General features: G+C 38.4%; 2 protein-coding genes across 3 annotated transcripts in view; one reads left to right on the forward strand and one right to left on the reverse strand.

Moving 5' to 3' along the window:
- ints14 (integrator complex subunit 14) overlaps window positions 1-791 on the reverse strand; it is a 14,249-nt gene extending 13,458 nt beyond the window's left edge. Inside the window, exons 1-2 of the mRNA XM_061917116.1 lie at window positions 240-791; window positions 62-169 (exon numbers count right to left, since the gene is read on the reverse strand). Of these exons, the coding sequence (XP_061773100.1) occupies window positions 62-169; window positions 240-461 (330 nt within the window). The 5' untranslated portion in view covers window positions 462-791. The remainder of the gene's footprint in view (window positions 1-61; window positions 170-239) is intronic.
- Window positions 1-15,588, forward strand: LOC133563147 (sodium/potassium/calcium exchanger 1-like). Of its 2 annotated transcripts, XM_061917117.1 has the most exons (7): window positions 2-453; window positions 7,861-8,703; window positions 8,772-8,787; window positions 9,064-9,218; window positions 13,784-13,873; window positions 13,965-14,131; window positions 15,128-15,588. In XM_061917117.1, exons 2-7 carry the CDS (start codon window positions 7,903-7,905, stop codon window positions 15,369-15,371), a joined length of 1,473 nt encoding a protein of 490 aa, XP_061773101.1. In that variant the 5' UTR covers window positions 2-453; window positions 7,861-7,902; the 3' UTR covers window positions 15,372-15,588. The 2 variants fall into 2 exon arrangements, with proteins under 2 accessions (XP_061773102.1, XP_061773101.1); XM_061917118.1 differs by lacking the exons at window positions 8,772-8,787; window positions 9,064-9,218 and having other exon boundaries at window positions 1-453.
- The last annotated feature ends 864 nt before the right edge of the window (window positions 15,589-16,452 follow it).

Here is a 16,452-nt window from a genome sequence, read left to right on the forward strand (position 1 = left end):
TCAGGTCACAGGGGGCATGACATAAATACACGATTGAAATCAGTTGCATTAAACCTCATACCTGACATGGACAACCACTGCCCCATTCTTGCTGCACCACGTTGTTGACCCCATTCAGAGCTGATTCCACGCAGGTCTTGTCGTAATCGTCTAAACCGCTAAGGGCATCCTGTACCGGACGTAGCGTTCTTTAGTGCCTTCTTCTACTGCCATGCATAAAAGCGACTGTGCAAGTTTACCTGCAGGGCGTTATAATCCCTGGTGAATGGTACCAGCAGCTCCCAGAGGGACGAGAAGGCCATAAGCGCGGTGAACTCCAGGCGATAGTTGGAGGCCATGTGTTCAAACAACATGTTGAGGCCGTGGACAGCCAGGTTCTTCCTCTGGAACTCCTCGCTGCTGTCCTGGGACACTGGCCTCGTCATGGACAGGGACGCGTCCACCAAAACTACAGTAGGCATGCTTCGCTGCTAATGTCCAACACTCCAGCGAGAACTAAAAAAAAACTAATTAAATGCCAGAGTTTACAAGTTTAAAACGCGGGGTTAGCTAGCTAGCTAACTAGCTGAGCGTATGCTAGCATTAACATCGCCGTTCATATTTTATACAACTGACGCTACATTGAAATAAAAAATGTCATCCGATGGATTTTTAAAAACAATTATTATATAAATAGAATATTCATCAGATAGACAATTGTTTTAAACTTGGCTAAATAAATCGGGAGCTCAATCTCGCCCCATTTCTGTTGACGTCAGTCACGTGCACCTTTTTGTCCGTCTTCTTCTTCTTCTTTTGTTTTTATGGCGGTTGGCAAGCAACCTTCTGGTGCGCATTACCGCCACCTACTGTAATGGAGTGTGGACCGAGGTGGATCCCTACTCTATTCTTTTACTTAACCCAGTATTTTTTAAATATGTGTATATTGCTTTATATCCTATGTTTTCTGAATGCAATCCTAATATATCTCCCACTTCTAACCTAATATTTTCTTTTGCTAACTTATTTTCCAGTATTTCTCTTTCTCTATTATATTTCCTACATTGTATTAAGACATGGTCAACATTTTCTATCTGGTGGCAAAAATCACACAGCCCTGTAGTATGTTTGCCTATCAATTTAGATATGTATGGCCTAATCTCATTCTAGTAATAATGTCTTCTTCTTTCCTATTTCTACCCCCTCCTCTCATTACACCTACTTTCCTCTGGACTTTGTAAAACTCTCTACCTTTTGTTTCCTTATTCCAATTATCCTGCCACTTTTTATTGTGTTCTATCTTAATTATGCTCTTCACTTCTTCTTTACTGTGCTTAATCTCCATGTTTACTTCTGTTTTAGTGGTTGCTTGTTTTGCGTACCTATCAGCTAACTCATTTCCCTCAACTCCTACATGAGCAGGAACCCAGAGAAATGTTACCACACCTCCCGCTTTATTTATTCTGTAGATTGCCTGAACTATTTCATAAACTATATCTAGTCTTGTTTCTGATGTTATGTTTTTTATGCTCGTCAATGCACTGCTGGAGTCCGAGCACACGACTACTTTCCTAGCTTTGTTTTCCTCTATCCAGTTAACTGCCATATAAATTGCTACCAATTCCCCCGTAAAAACAGATAGTTTATCACTAATTCTTTTATTCAACACTATATTTCTCTGTGGGATAACTGCAGCAGCTCCTACTTTACTATTTATAGTTTTTGATGCATCTGTGTATATCATAATATTATCAAAAAACATTTCCTCAATCCGTTGTTCTATTTGGTAACTATTTAAATGTCTATTCTTCAGTAACTGCATGTCTACCTTTGGGTTTTCATACATCCACGGTGGTATTGCAGGAATTGGTACTGTAGGGCTCACTTTAATATTGTCAATTTGTGTTTTTTTTACATATATCTCCTATTATCCACCCAAAACTATTCATATTTTTTCTTCCCTTTTTCTTGGCAATTTATTAGAACTTGACGGGTTGGATGTCCTTGCTTGGATCCTTTTAAGTTTGCCCAATAAACTGCTGAGAGTTGATCTCTCCTCATGTCCAAAGGTTTTTCATTCATTTCTACTTGTAATGCTGCCACTGGAGTAGATTTAGTAGCTCCACAACATAATCTTAACGCCTGCGACTGGATCCGGTCTATTTTCTCAAGTAGAGTTTTTGAAGCAGATTGATAAATAATGCACCCGTAGTCGATAACAGACTGAATTAAAGTGATATATATTGTTTTCAATGTCAACCTATCAGCCCCCCAAACTTTACCCCTCAAAGCCCTCATTATATTTAACACCTTTTTACTTTTCTCCACTATCTTGCTGATGTGGGTTGACCAGTTAAGATTTTTATCAAACCATATTCCTAAATATTTAAATACTTGTACCTCTTCTATGTTTTCTCCATAGAGTTTTATTTGGAGCTTGTTTTGTACTTTCCTCTTCGTAAAATTTATGACTTTTGTCTTTCCAACAGAGAATCTTAAACCCCAAGCCGTCCCCCAGTCTTGAACATTATTTACCGCTTTTTGAATCTTCTTTTCTATATAATTTGTATTTCTACCTCTCTTCCACATCACTCCATCATCAGCAAACAATGCCACCTCCACTAACCCTTCCACTTCACTAAAAACTTCATTTATCATGATGGAAAATAGTACTGGACTTATTATACTCCCTTGTGGGGTCCCATTTTCCACTTCGTATTCTCTGCTATATTCATTCTCTATTTTTACTAATAATGTTCTACTTGTTAAAAAGTCTTTTATCCATCTGTACATTCTTCCTCTAATCCCAATCCTATTTAGTTTCATCAGCAACCCCTGTTTCCACAACATATCATACGCTTTCTCTATGTCAAAAAATACCGCAATTATACTTTCTTTATTTATTTGTCCCTTTCTAATTTCCTCTTCCAGCTGCACTGCTGGGTCATTTGTGCTTCTTGCTTTGCGAAAACCACTTTGGTAGTTTTTTATAATTTCTTTTGACTCTAAATAATATATTAATCTTTCATTAATCATTTTTTCCATTACTTTGCCCAAATTTGAGGTCAATGCTATCGGCCTATAATTTCCTGCCTCTTCCGGATCTTTCCCTGGCTTGCATATTGGAATTATTACAGCTGTTTTCCACTCATCTGGTAATTTTCCTTCTTCATATATCCTATTATATAATTTCAAAACCACTTCTTTGCCGATGCTACCTACATTTTTGATCATTTGATAACTCACCAGGTCTTTCCCTGGCGTCGTATTTTTAACTTTTTTAAAAATTCGAACCATTTCATCCAAAGAAAATGTCATATCCATAGTGTTGATAAAACTATTATCGTTGTCTTCCTTCATTTCCTCAATATTTACACTAATTGTTTCTTCTCTCTTTTGTTTTTCTACATTTCTCAAATTATCATTACTGTGCACTTTAACAAAGGTTTTTGCTAAAAGTTCTGCTTGTTCTTTATTTCCTACCACACTCCGCATTCCATCTTTCATCACATGATTTTTATGTTCTTTTCTGACCCCTGACATTCTCTTGATCATTCCCCACACTTGGCTTAAAGGAGTAGTTCTATTTAGTGTTTCACAAAAAGTTCTCCAATTGTGTTTTCTTGTTTTTTTAATAACATACCTTACTCTAGCTTGATGCCTTTTATATTGGATCATGTCTTGGAAATTATGTGTTCTTCTCAATATTCTAAATGCTCTATTCCGTTCTTGTATTGCATCTGTACACTCTTGTGTCCACCACGGCACTATCTTCCTTCTTCTCCCTATACTATTCCTTGGTATGCTCTGTTCGGCTGCTTCTATTATGCACTTTGTAATATCTGTATTTAATTGTTCAATATCTTGATTTATATCTACTTCCTTTAAAGTTATGTCGGTAATTTCCCTAAATTTCTCCCAGTCACCATGATTATACTTCCATCTTCCTTCTATCCTAGTGCTTTCTGTCCTATGATTTATGTTTATGTGAATGAAGATTGGATAGTGATCACTTCCCATTGTGCTGTATTTATTTACTTCCCACTCCACCTTTCCTGCTAACCCTTGTGACACTAGTGTTAAATCTATTGCTGTTTCTTTACCCGTGACGACATCTAACCTTGTTCCCGACCCATCATTCACACACACCAGTTCTTTTTCCTCCAAAAGTGCTTCCAATGTATCCCCATTCCAGTCATCCCTTTCACCCCACATTGTGCTATGTGCATTAAAGTCACCACACCAAATAATATTGCCACTCCAGTGCTCCATTATTGTTTCTAGTTGGTGAATTTCTAATTTCTTGCATGGATTATAGAAGTTTAGTACTTTGTATCTTTCTTTATTATTCCATACTTCTACTCCTACTATCTCTAGTTCTCGTTTTACTTTTAATATTGAATAATGCATATCTTCCTTAATAAATATGGCACATCCTCCTCCTTGCCCATCATTCCTATCTTTACGTATCGTTATAAATCCTTTTATTATAAAGTTTAATTTTGGCTTCAGCCATGTTTCTTGAATACATATTATATGTGGTTTATTTTTCATATTATTAATATATCCCTTTAATTCCTGTCCGTTTGCTATCAAACTTCTGGCATTCCACTGAACAATTAACATGGCGTTGGATTGTGGTAACATGACTCGGTCTCGTCTACTCTCTGTAGCTCACCTTGCACCTGTTCCCAGGATAGTTCTTTTAAATTTAAAAACTTTGCTGCTGCTTTGACAATTATTTTGATTTTCTCAGTCTTGTTTCTAGCCTGTTCTGTACAATTTATTACATAAGCCAGGAATACAACTAGTTTGTCCATGGAAATTCCTGTATTTGCTGCCTCTTGTTTTTTATTTCTTGAACTATTTTCACTTCTGTCCTGTTCTGCACTTTCTTGATTTCTTATTTTAACTGCCTCTGCGTATGTAATATTTTGTTCAACTCTGATTTGCTGTACTTCTGTTGCCTGTTTTCTTATGATGCAGCCCCCATACGCTGCTGTGTGATTCCCGCCACAATTACAACACTTGACCTGTTCATTTTCTCCACATTGTCCATATTCATGCTCTCCTCCACACCGTCCACATCTCATCTTAGCATGACAAAAACTAGCTATGTGCCCATAGCGTTTGCACTTGAAACAACGTACTGGGGGTGGCACGTAAGCTCTAACATAGAAGCTTAGATACCCAATCATGATTCTCTCTGGTAGGACCTCCTCTGCAAATTGCACTAGCACGGATTCGCTCTCAGTCTTTTCACCGTTCCTAAATGCCATCATTCTTTTCATCATAGTGACAGTTCCTCCTTTTATTTCTTTTTTCAGATCATCTAAATTTTCTCCTCTTGGGATTCCTGTCACGACTCCTCTTGCCCCCTTTCGTTCTCCCACTTCGATTTTTTCCTTTATTATTTTGTTGCACAGTTTTTGCAATCGCATTGCTTTGTTCTTTTGCTCTCCATTTTTGCATTTAATCAACAGCCGTCCGTCCCTGAGCACCTTCGCTATCTTCACCTCTCCAATGTCCTTCTTTAATCCCTTAACCAGTGTCACCAAACTAATGTCATTCATATCTTGGTTTGATTTAAATGTATAAATTATCTTATATTCATCCATCATAACCCTTTTCCTCTTATCAACCTCTTCATCGTCTTCATGCACTCTTTTAGCACTCGACTTTCCTTCACTCCCTCCTCTCCCCTTCTTTCCTCTCTCCCCTCTAGTCCTATCCATTTCCATACTATCCTCATACATCCCGTCACTATCCCCTTCCATCTCGATCCAGTCACAAAACAGCTTATGCTCAACCGCCAAAACAGATTTAGATACTCTCGCCGCCGCCAAATTCACTCCAAATGTTTGGTAGTTCCGCGTCTCTCCTTCCGGAAGCTTCCAACCTCCCCTTTTTGTCCGTCCGAGTTGACAACAAATATAAATGAATAGTTCCGCTATTATTTTGCTGGTTGTAATTTGATTTTTTTTCTTAATTCAATCATTCAATATGTCAAGATGTTTATTGAGTATGTCATAGTCAACTCCACCTCTTACATGTGATGTACTACATGTACAGTAGCAATAATATTATTTCACAAAACATTAAATACAATTTAATTCCTTACGTCCAACCATGGATGGATATAAAATAAAATGTAATTAATAAAATAATTAATGAAAAAAATTTAAAAGAAGTACCGTATTTCCTTGAATTGCCGCCGGGGGGCTGATTAATTTAAAACTTATTTTCACTCTCGCGCTTACCAATGGCATGCGGTAAAAGTAAGCATGCGCTAATCATTTTAAAACCTCTTCTCACTCCGGCACTTCGCAAAGGTAAGCAGTAAAATTTGAGTGTTATGTAAGCTTGGACCTTAAATCTTACTGAATAGCTCTTAATCTTCTTCACTTTATGCGATTTCAAATCACGGGTATTGAAATCAGCCTCCTCCATTTTGAAAATGATGACAGGGGAAGTGTCACTCGTGACGTCACGAGTTTGACCAGAGGGTAATACTAATCATGCGCTAATTATTTTGGGAAGCGAGTTTGACCAGTAATTCAAGGCAGGTGCATACTATATGCCCTGCGGCAATCAAAGAAAATACGGTATACACTTTTTGAAATGCCAGGCCCCTCCCCGTTTTGTTTTTTTTGTTTACATAAATACTTTAACTAGTGTTCAGTGTTTAGTGTTCAACTTCAGCCTAAACCATTCCGGTCTGCAAAATGTTCAATTTATGAATGTGCAACTGTTTGTTCATGTAAAACAGTTTGTTTATTTTGCTGACCACTGACGGAAGAAATAATAAAATAAATAAATAAATAAAATAACTAATATCAAGTTTCCTCTGAACCACATTTGATCACATTAATCTGGAATCACATTACAGTTAAAGTTAAAGTACCAATGATTGTCAAGCCCACATTAGGTGTGGTGAAATTTGTCCTCTGCATTTGACCCACCCGCTTGTTCACCCTCTGGGAGTTGAGGGGAGCAGTGGTGAGCAGTGGGCAGCAGCGGTGCCGCACCCGGGGATCATTTTTGGTGATTTAACCCCCAATTCCAACCTTTGATGCTGAGTGCCAAGCAGGGAGGTAATGGTTCCCATTTTTATATATTTTTTGTTATGACTCGGCCGGGCTTTGAACTCACAACCTATCGATCTCAGGGTTGAAATTCTAACCACCAGGCCACTGAGTAGGTGGCCTAGTAGTTAGAGTTAAATAACTTAATTTGCCCAGAACAATGCTTACAATTCTCAATATATCATCATAAGTAAGTCATACAAGTCCTTCAAACTCACATTCAAAATAAGCCGAGATCTCACCATACCGAACCAAAATATTAGATTTGTACAATTTCTTAAAAAACTCAAGTTTGAACAGTGTTTGAGTTTATTATGACCAAGAAGAACGCGGAGCTGGAATATAATTACAACACTTTATGTACATATTTATATACATATTTATATAATATTTTCATATTTATATAATATGTAACTACAAGCTCCATTCACAGACAGAGTCCCATTGCTTTTATGAACTGTCGAGTGAGTCAAAAGCCGAAAAAATAAAAATAAAATATATATATAATTTTATTTTTATTTTATTTGTGGCGGCCGTAATTCTTTCGTGGCGGGCCGCCACAAATAAATGAATGTGTGGGAAACCCTGCTGTGGTTCTTCCTACTCCTTTTCAGACATGCTGTAATGAAACAACTGGAAACGTGTGATGCATTACATTGTATCGTATGCATGTTCCAAATAAACTGAAAATGAATTGAACTGAAGATTTATCATGTATTTTCCATGTTCGAGATAACTATAAAAGTGATTATAAATACCGTCATGATTATAAACTGTTGTCAATGTGCCTTTTCAGATTGATTCTTCGTAGTCAATATTAACATTTTCTCTGGAAAAAATGAGAAGACATCTGTACATAATATTCCTCTTCCTTGGGCTTTTCATCAGACTGCATAACTCTTCTCCGACACCTCAAACTGGAGAGGATGTTGGATCTTCCTCGTTTAAGGCAACCACTGCACCTCCACCACTACAAAGCATGTATCAGCAGAATTCCTCCAACATGTCCTTCTCACAAGACATACCAGCAACCATCAGTCCGTCGTCTTCTCACAGGAACGGAGAATACCCTGCTGATCTTTTTTCTTTGAAAGAGCGCAGACAAGGCTGGGTGGTCCTCCACATGATAGGCATCGTGTACACCTTTGTGTCACTTGCAGTTGTGTGCAATGAGTTATTTGTTCCTGCACTGTGGGGCATCATAGACAAGTTAGACATCTCCCATGATGTCGCAGGGCCTACCATCATGGCCGCCGCTCGATCAATCCCTAAGCTTGTCATTACCATCATAGGAGATTTCTTCTCTTACAGCATTGTGGGTATGGGCAACATTGTTGGCTCGGCAATTTTCAACTTTCTGTTTGTGGTTGGACTGTGCGCTCTGTTTTCCCTGGAAGTTCTTCATCTAACCAAATGGCCCTTTTGTAGAGATGTAACCTTCTACATACTGGACCTTGTCTTACTCACCACCTTTTTCCTGGATAATGTCATCACGTGGTGGGAGAGCATGGCGCTGGTGGCCAGTTACATCTTCTATTTAGTTGTCATGAAATTTAATGTGCAAATCAAATTGGCCTTCCAGACACATATACTTAAGGAGAGGGACACTTTTGAGACTATATCCAGAGAGGAACCAAAGGTAAGCACTGTGTTGTAGAATGTAATCATGGTCTGTAATAGCATGTGTTAACTTGACTTTTTTGTCAGGAATCTAGAGCGAAAGATAGGGACGGCGTGGCGCAGTGGGAGAGTGGCCGTGCGCAACCCGAGGGTCCCTGGTTCAAATCCCACCTAGTACCAACCTCGTCACGTCCGTTGTGTCCTGAGCAAGACACTTCACCCTTGCTCCTGATGGGTGCTGGTTGGCGCCTTGCATGGCAGCTCCCTCCATCAGTGTGTGAATGTGTGTGTGAATGGGTAAATGTGGAAGTAATGTCAAAGCGCTTTGAGTACCTTGAAGGTAGAAAAGCGCTATACAAGTACAACCCATTTATCATTTATAAGTCACTGGATGAAGAGAAGAATGATCCCTTAAAGCCACTTGAGGAGCGTCTGTCTATAAAATGGCCGCACACTTGCTGTAAACAAGTCACCAGTCTTCTCCTGGTGCCCATATACCCTCTGTTGCTCACCGTTCCACATGTCTGTAAAAAAGTAAAAAAACAAAAAACAGCCACTTAGAGATGGACTACCAAGATGATGTTCTGAATGTTGTTTTTTTTGTGGCCCTATATACAATTTCGTTTGTGGCCCCATTTCAATCTACTGTTTTTTTACGTCGAGAGGTCTTTCTTGATGATAGGGGTTCGTTCGTAAATGGAGTCGTATGCTCTCGCTACTTGAAACTCTTTGTTTTATAAAGGATAATTTTTACTTAGTGTAAATTAATTTACAAAACCCATCCATCCATTTTCTACCGCTTATTCCCTTTCGGGGTCGCGGGGGGCGCTGGCGCCTATCTCAGCTACAATCGGGCGGAAGGCAGGGTACACCCTGGACAAGTCGCCACCTCATCGCAGTTTACAAAACCCAAAACGAGTAAAGTTGGCACGTTGTTTATTTTGTAAGTAAAAACAGAATACACTGAATTGCAAATCTTTTTCAGCTTATATTTAATTGAATTGACTGCAAAGACCAGATACTTAATGTTCGAACTAAGAAACTAAATTTTTTTGGCAAATAATCATCAACTTTGAATTTAATGGCAGCACCTTGTTGCAAAAAAAGTTGGCACAGGGGAATTTTTTCCATTGTGTTACATGGCCTTTCCTTTTAACAACACTCAGTAAACGTTTGGGAACTGAGGAGACCAATTTTTGAAGCTTTTTAGGTAGAATTCTTTCCCATTCTTGCTTGATGTACAGCGTAAGTTGTTCAACAGTCCGGGGTCTCCGTTGTGGTATTTTAGGCTTCATATTGCACCACACATTTTCAATGGGAGACAGATCTGGACTACAGGCAGGCCAGTCTAGTACCCGCAGTCTTTTACTACGAAGCCATGCGGTTGTAACACGTGTTTTGGCATTGTTTTTCTGAAATAAGCAGGGGCGTCCATGATAACGTTGCTGCAAAACCTGTATGTGTTACGAATTGATTAGCGCATGGTAATGCGCGGAGGTGTCGGCCCCAAGATGCCAAAGACGGGAGCAAGCAGGAGTGAAGGTAGGAACTAGATTTAAGAATAAAACACAACAAAACACTTGACAAAGGAAAAGAAAAGGTGTGCCACCGCACGGAAAGCTAAATGCTACTTGTAACAAGGGTAGAGTTCAAAAGTCCGTAAGCAGCGCGAGCCGAGCGCGCAGAAAGCTAAGCTAAAACTTAGCAGAGTGAAAACAATGAGGAATACAATCGTAACTGTTGCATGAGCAAACGAAACAGCCAGGCTGAACTAAGGTAACAGGTGGGCTTAAATACAGAGGACATAATAACAAACCGGTGTGTGGATGGAGCGTGCAGGAGGAGCAAATTAAGTTGTCATGGTGACCATACAAAACAAGGAAGTGCGCTAACAAACGGGATCGGTAGAGTCCAAAACATGATCAAAACATAGTAGGACAATACAAAAAGGAATCAAACAGACTAGATGTGTGATCCGGAAGCCGGATCACAACAGTATGTACCTTCCAGCATTGATGGTGCCTTCCCAAATATGTATATTAACCATGCCTTGAGCACTAATACACCCCCATACCATCACAGATGCTGGCTTTTGAACAGAGCGCATATAACAATCTGGATGGTTCTTTTCCTCTTTGTTCTGGAGGACACGACGTCCACAAATTCCAAAAACTATTTGAAGAAGTGTTTGATGAGCATTCCTCAACTTTCTCAGTCTTTGTTGCCACTTGTGCCAGCTTTTTTGAAACATGTTGCAGGCATCAAATTGCAAATAAGCTCATATTTGCAAAAAAATAAAGTTTTCCATTTTGAGCATAAAATATCTTGTATTTGCAGTCTATTCAATTGAATATGAGTTGAGAAGGATTTGCAAATCATTGTATTCTGTTTTTATTTACAATTTACACAACGTGCCAACTTCACTGGTTTGAGTTTTGTACCACGGCCTGGCTCAGAACCCATTAACAGCGATAAATAGGAGTTTACTATATTACTTTGACAACCAGTGGTTTTGAAAGAAACAACAAAAACAACAATGCAGTTCAAGTACATCTATAATTATATATTAATAAAATAATGTTATTATTTTGCAAGGCATGTAAATAATCATGTTCGACAATAAATCAATATGTTTAATTGTCAAGTGTTTATATTCCAGATAATGTCCAAAATGTACAAACCCTGTTTCCATATGAGTTGGGAAATTGTGTTAGATGTAAATATAAACGGAATACAATGATTTGCAAATCATTTTCAACCCACATTCAATTGAATGCACTACAAAGACAACATATTTGATGTTCAAACACATAAACTTTTTTTTTTTTTTGCAAATAATAATTAACTTAGAATTTCATGGCTGCAACTCGTGCCAAAGTAGTTGGGAAAGGGCATGTTCACCACTGTGTTACATCACCTTTTCTTTTAACAACACTCAATAAACGTTTGAGAACTGAGGAAACTAATTGTTGAAGCTTTGAAAGTGGAATTCTTTTCCATTGTTGTTTTATGTAGAGCTTCAGTCGTTCAACAGTCTGGGGTCTCCGCTGTTGTATTTTACGCTTCATAATGCGCCACACATTTTCAATGGGAGACAGGTCTGGACTGCAGGCGGGCCAGGTAAGTACCCGCACTCTTTTTTTTTTACAAAGCCACGCTGTTGTAACACGTGGCTTGGCCTTCTCTTGATAAAATAAGCAGGGGCGTCCATGATAACGTTGCTTGGAGGACAACATATGTTGCTCCTAAACCTGTATGGACCATTCAGCATTAATGGTGCCTTCACAGATGTGTAAGTTACCCATGCCTTGGGCACTAATGCACCCTCAGACCCTCACAGATGCTGGCTTTTGAACTTTGGCCTATAACAATCTGAATGGTTATTTTCCTATTTGTTCTGGAGGATACCACGTCCTCTGTTTCCAAATCTAATTTAAAATGTGGACTCGTCAGACCACAGAACACCTTTCCACTTTGCATCAGTCCATCTTAGGTGAGTTTGGGCCCAGTCAAGCCGGCGGTGTTTCAGGGTATTGTTGATTAATGGGTTTGGCTTTGCATAGTAGAGTTTTAACTTACACTTACAGATGTAGCGACCAACTGTAGTTACTGACAGTGGTTTTATGAAGTGTTTCTGAGCCCATGTGGTGATATCCTTTCCACACTGATGTCGGTTTTTGATGCAGTACCGCCTGAAGGATCAAAAGTCCGTAATATCATCGCTTTCGTGCAGTGATTTCTCCAGATTCTCTGAACTTTTTGATGATTTTACGGACTGTAGATGGTAAAATCCCTAAATTCATAGCAATAGCTCGTTGAGAAATGTTGTTCTAAAACTGTTCGACAATTTGCTTACAAAGTGGTGACCCTCACCCCATCCTTGTTTGTAAATTATTTAGCATTTCATGGAAGCTGCTTTTATACCCAATCATGACACTTAACTGTTCCCAATTAGCCTGCACACCTGTGGGATGTTCCATATAGGTGTTAGATGAGCATTCCTCAACTTTATCAATATTTATTGCCACCTTTCCCAACTTCTTTTGTCACGTGTTGCTGGCATCATATTCTAAAGTTAATGATTATTTGCAAAAAAAAATGTTTATCAGTTTGAACATCAAATATGTTGTCTTTGTAGCATATTCAACTGAATATGGGTTGAAAATGATTTGCAAATCATTGTATTTCGTTTATATTTACATCTAACACAATTTCCCGACTCATATGGAAACGGGGTTTGTATATGAAAAGATAAAAAGAAAATAGGTTGATAGGTCCAAGGCAGGGCAGCACGGTGAAGCAGGGGTTGGTGCATGCGCCTCACAATACGAAGGTCCCGAGTAGTCCTGAGTTCTTTATGTGAGGAGTTTGCATGTTCTCCCCGTGACTGTGTGGGTTCTCTCCGGGTACTTCGGCTTCCTCCCACCTCCAAAGACATGCACCTGGGGATAGGTTGATTGGCAACACTAAATTGGCCCTAGTGTGTGAATGTGAGTGTGAATGTTGTCTGTTTATTTGTGTTAGCCCTGTGTTGAGGTGGCGACTTGTCCAGGGTGTACACCGCCTTCCACCCAAATGCAGCAGAGATAGGCTCCATCACCCCCCGTTACCCCAGTTAAGGGACAAGCGGCAGGAAATGGATGGATGGATGGAGGTCCAAGGCAGTGTTGTCCAAACTTTTTCCAGTGAGGGTCGCACAATAAAAAATAAAATGACGCAAGGACAAGAAAACTATTTCCCACCGCAGAAGCATCTTCAAAACTGCTATGTTGCTTGGGCATCTATTGAAAAGATAAAGAAAACACAATGAATATGCAAAAAGTATGGGAAAACTGATGTTCTTCAGAAACTATATTTTTGGGGGCAGGTTTGGATTCATTAAATACATTAAATTAAATATTATGGTTGTTTCAAAAATGTGGCTTTAAATCTGTCACCATCACTGCATTCGAAGCAATTATACATTTATAATCCCCATGGGCTTTTGAAAATGTCTCATACTGCAGAACAGTGATGGCCAAAACTAAGTGTTATCATATTATTGCATTGCATATCACTAAATTATGCGGATACTCCTAACAATCTTTTCTGTCCTAAAGAATTCCAGAAAATTCTTCGTTGTCACACTTCTGAGCTCCATTTTATGGATTTCTGTCTTCTCCTACCTCATGGTGTGGTGGGCCCACCTGGTCAGTTTCTAAACTCACATTTTCTTATTACCACACGTCGTGTAGAAAATTGATACTGTATCAATACATATTTGTTTACATACTATTGCAGGTAGGTGAGACATTCAGCATACCAGGGGACATACTAAGCCTGACTGTTCTGGCTGCAGGAACGTCCATCCCAGACATCATGACCAGTGTGGTTGTGGCCCGTGAAGGCTTTGGTGACATGGCCGTTTCCAGTTGTCTGGGCAACAACATCTTCAACGTGACTATATGGTGAGTCTAAGACAGGGGTAGGGAACCTATGGCTCTAGAGCCAGATGTGGCTCTTTTGATGACTGCATCTGGCTCTCAGATGAATCTTAGCTGACATTGCTTAACACGATAATTATGAATAATTCCGCTGGAATTCACAGTGCTAAAAATAACGTTCAAAATATAAAACATTCTCATGCATTTAAATGCATCCATCCGTTTCCTACCGCACCTGCTCAAGAAGTCGCATTAATCGCAAGAAGTATTTTATGTCACGATGGGGGGGGGGGTCGCAGCTTGCTGCATGGTCGTTCTCCCAGGAAGTCAGACGGACCACTCGGGACATGGCATTTAGGTAAAAACATGACTTAATTTAAACTAAAAAAAGATACAAACAAAAATCGCTCACAGCGGAGGCACAACTTGGGCTAAGGAAGAAAGCTAACGCATAAACAGACTATGAACATAAATCAAACAAAACTTACTTGGCATGAAGTATGAAACTATGGCAAGGCATGAAACAAGTCAGCACAGAGCAAAAAAAGATCACATTGACGCCAGGGCGACTGACTGGCAAAGACAAGCTTAAATACTGCCTCTGTTAGTGCTCGGAAGCAGGTGAGCGGGCATTTTGTCCACCAGAGACAGGTGGACGAAATGAGTAATCAAGGGAGTGGAAAAAAACAGGAAATTAAAGAGTCCAAAAGACAAACAGCACATGGCCAAACAAAAACATGATCAACAGACATGACATTTGATTTATTATTGGTTAGCTTCAGAATAACAATGTTATTAAAAAGAATAAGAGATTTATATATTCAAAAAATGTTGGTCTTACTTAAAAATGCACGCATTTAGTTGTATTCAGTGTTAAAAAATATGATATGGCTCTCACGGAAATACATTTTGAAATATTTGGCTTTCATGGCTCTCCCAGCCAAAAAGGTTCCCGACCCCTCGTCTAAGAGAAGAGTCAAATTCTTCATTTGAAATTAAGACTTTTTTTTCTCTCAAAAGTCTTCCGGCAAAATGGCTGCTGTACTCGCTCAGCCACGGGTTGATGGTCCTGCCTGTCAGCACCAACGGGCTCCTCTGTGCATTTGTTCTGCTTTTCCTCACGCTCCTCTTCTTCATCATCTCCATCGTATCCTGTAAATGGAAACTTTGTAAGACGCTGGGTTTCATGATGCTACTGCTTTACGGTTTCTTTGTCATGGTCAGTGTAATGCTACGATACCACATTATAATGTGTCCTCTTTAACCCTTTCAATTATGATCATCTATTTTAGGATTTTTTTACACGAGGGACTTTTTTTTAATTACTTTCAGAATTAAAAAAAAATCAAGGATTTGGAAAATGTCCACCTGTTAGTGGTGTAATTGATTATGTATGCATGTACAGTATATTAGTGTTGTCCCGATACCAATATTTTGGTACCGGTACTGAAATGTATTTCGATACTTTTCTAAATAAAGGGGACTACAAAAAATTGCATTATTGGCTTTGTTTGAACAAAAAATCTTATGGTACATTTAACATATGTTTCTTATTGCAAGTTTAAATAAAATAGTGAACACACAAGACAACTTGTCTTTTATTAGTAAGTAAGCGAACAAAGTCTCCTAATTAGTCTGCTGACATATGCAGTAACATTTTCCATTCTAATATTTTGTCAAAATTATAAAGGACAAGGGGTAGAAAATGAATTATTAATCTACTTGTTCATTCACTGTTAATATCTGCTTACTTTCTCTTTTAACATGTACTATCTACACTTCTGTTAAAATGTAATGATCACTTATTCTTCTGTTGTTTGATACTTTACATTAGTTTTGGATGACACCAGAAATTTAGGTATCGATCCGATACCAAGTAATTACAGGATCATACATTGGTCATAATTTAAGTCGCCATGTGTCCAGGGACATATTTCCTGACTTTATAAACAAAATATTAATAAAAAAAAACAAAAGAAGATTTTGTGATGCTAAAAATATCTACGTAATAATATTAATATCGACTACATACATACGCTCTTGGGGACCGGTACTTTTTAGAGGCGGTATAGTACCGAATACGATTCATTAGTATCGCGGTACTATATTGATACCAGTACAACCCTAATGTGTATATATATATATATATATACATTTATATATATATATGTATATATATAAATTAAAAAAAAATATATTTATATTTATATATAGTTGTATATATATATATGTATATATATATACATATATATATATATATATATATATATATATATATATATGTATATATATGTATATATATGTATATATATATATTTTTTTTAAATTTTATTTAATTTTTTTTT

The sequence above is a fragment of the Nerophis ophidion genome, linkage group LG12 (assembly GCF_033978795.1).
Source record: "Nerophis ophidion isolate RoL-2023_Sa linkage group LG12, RoL_Noph_v1.0, whole genome shotgun sequence".
Lineage (NCBI taxonomy): Eukaryota > Metazoa > Chordata > Actinopteri > Syngnathiformes > Syngnathidae > Nerophis > Nerophis ophidion.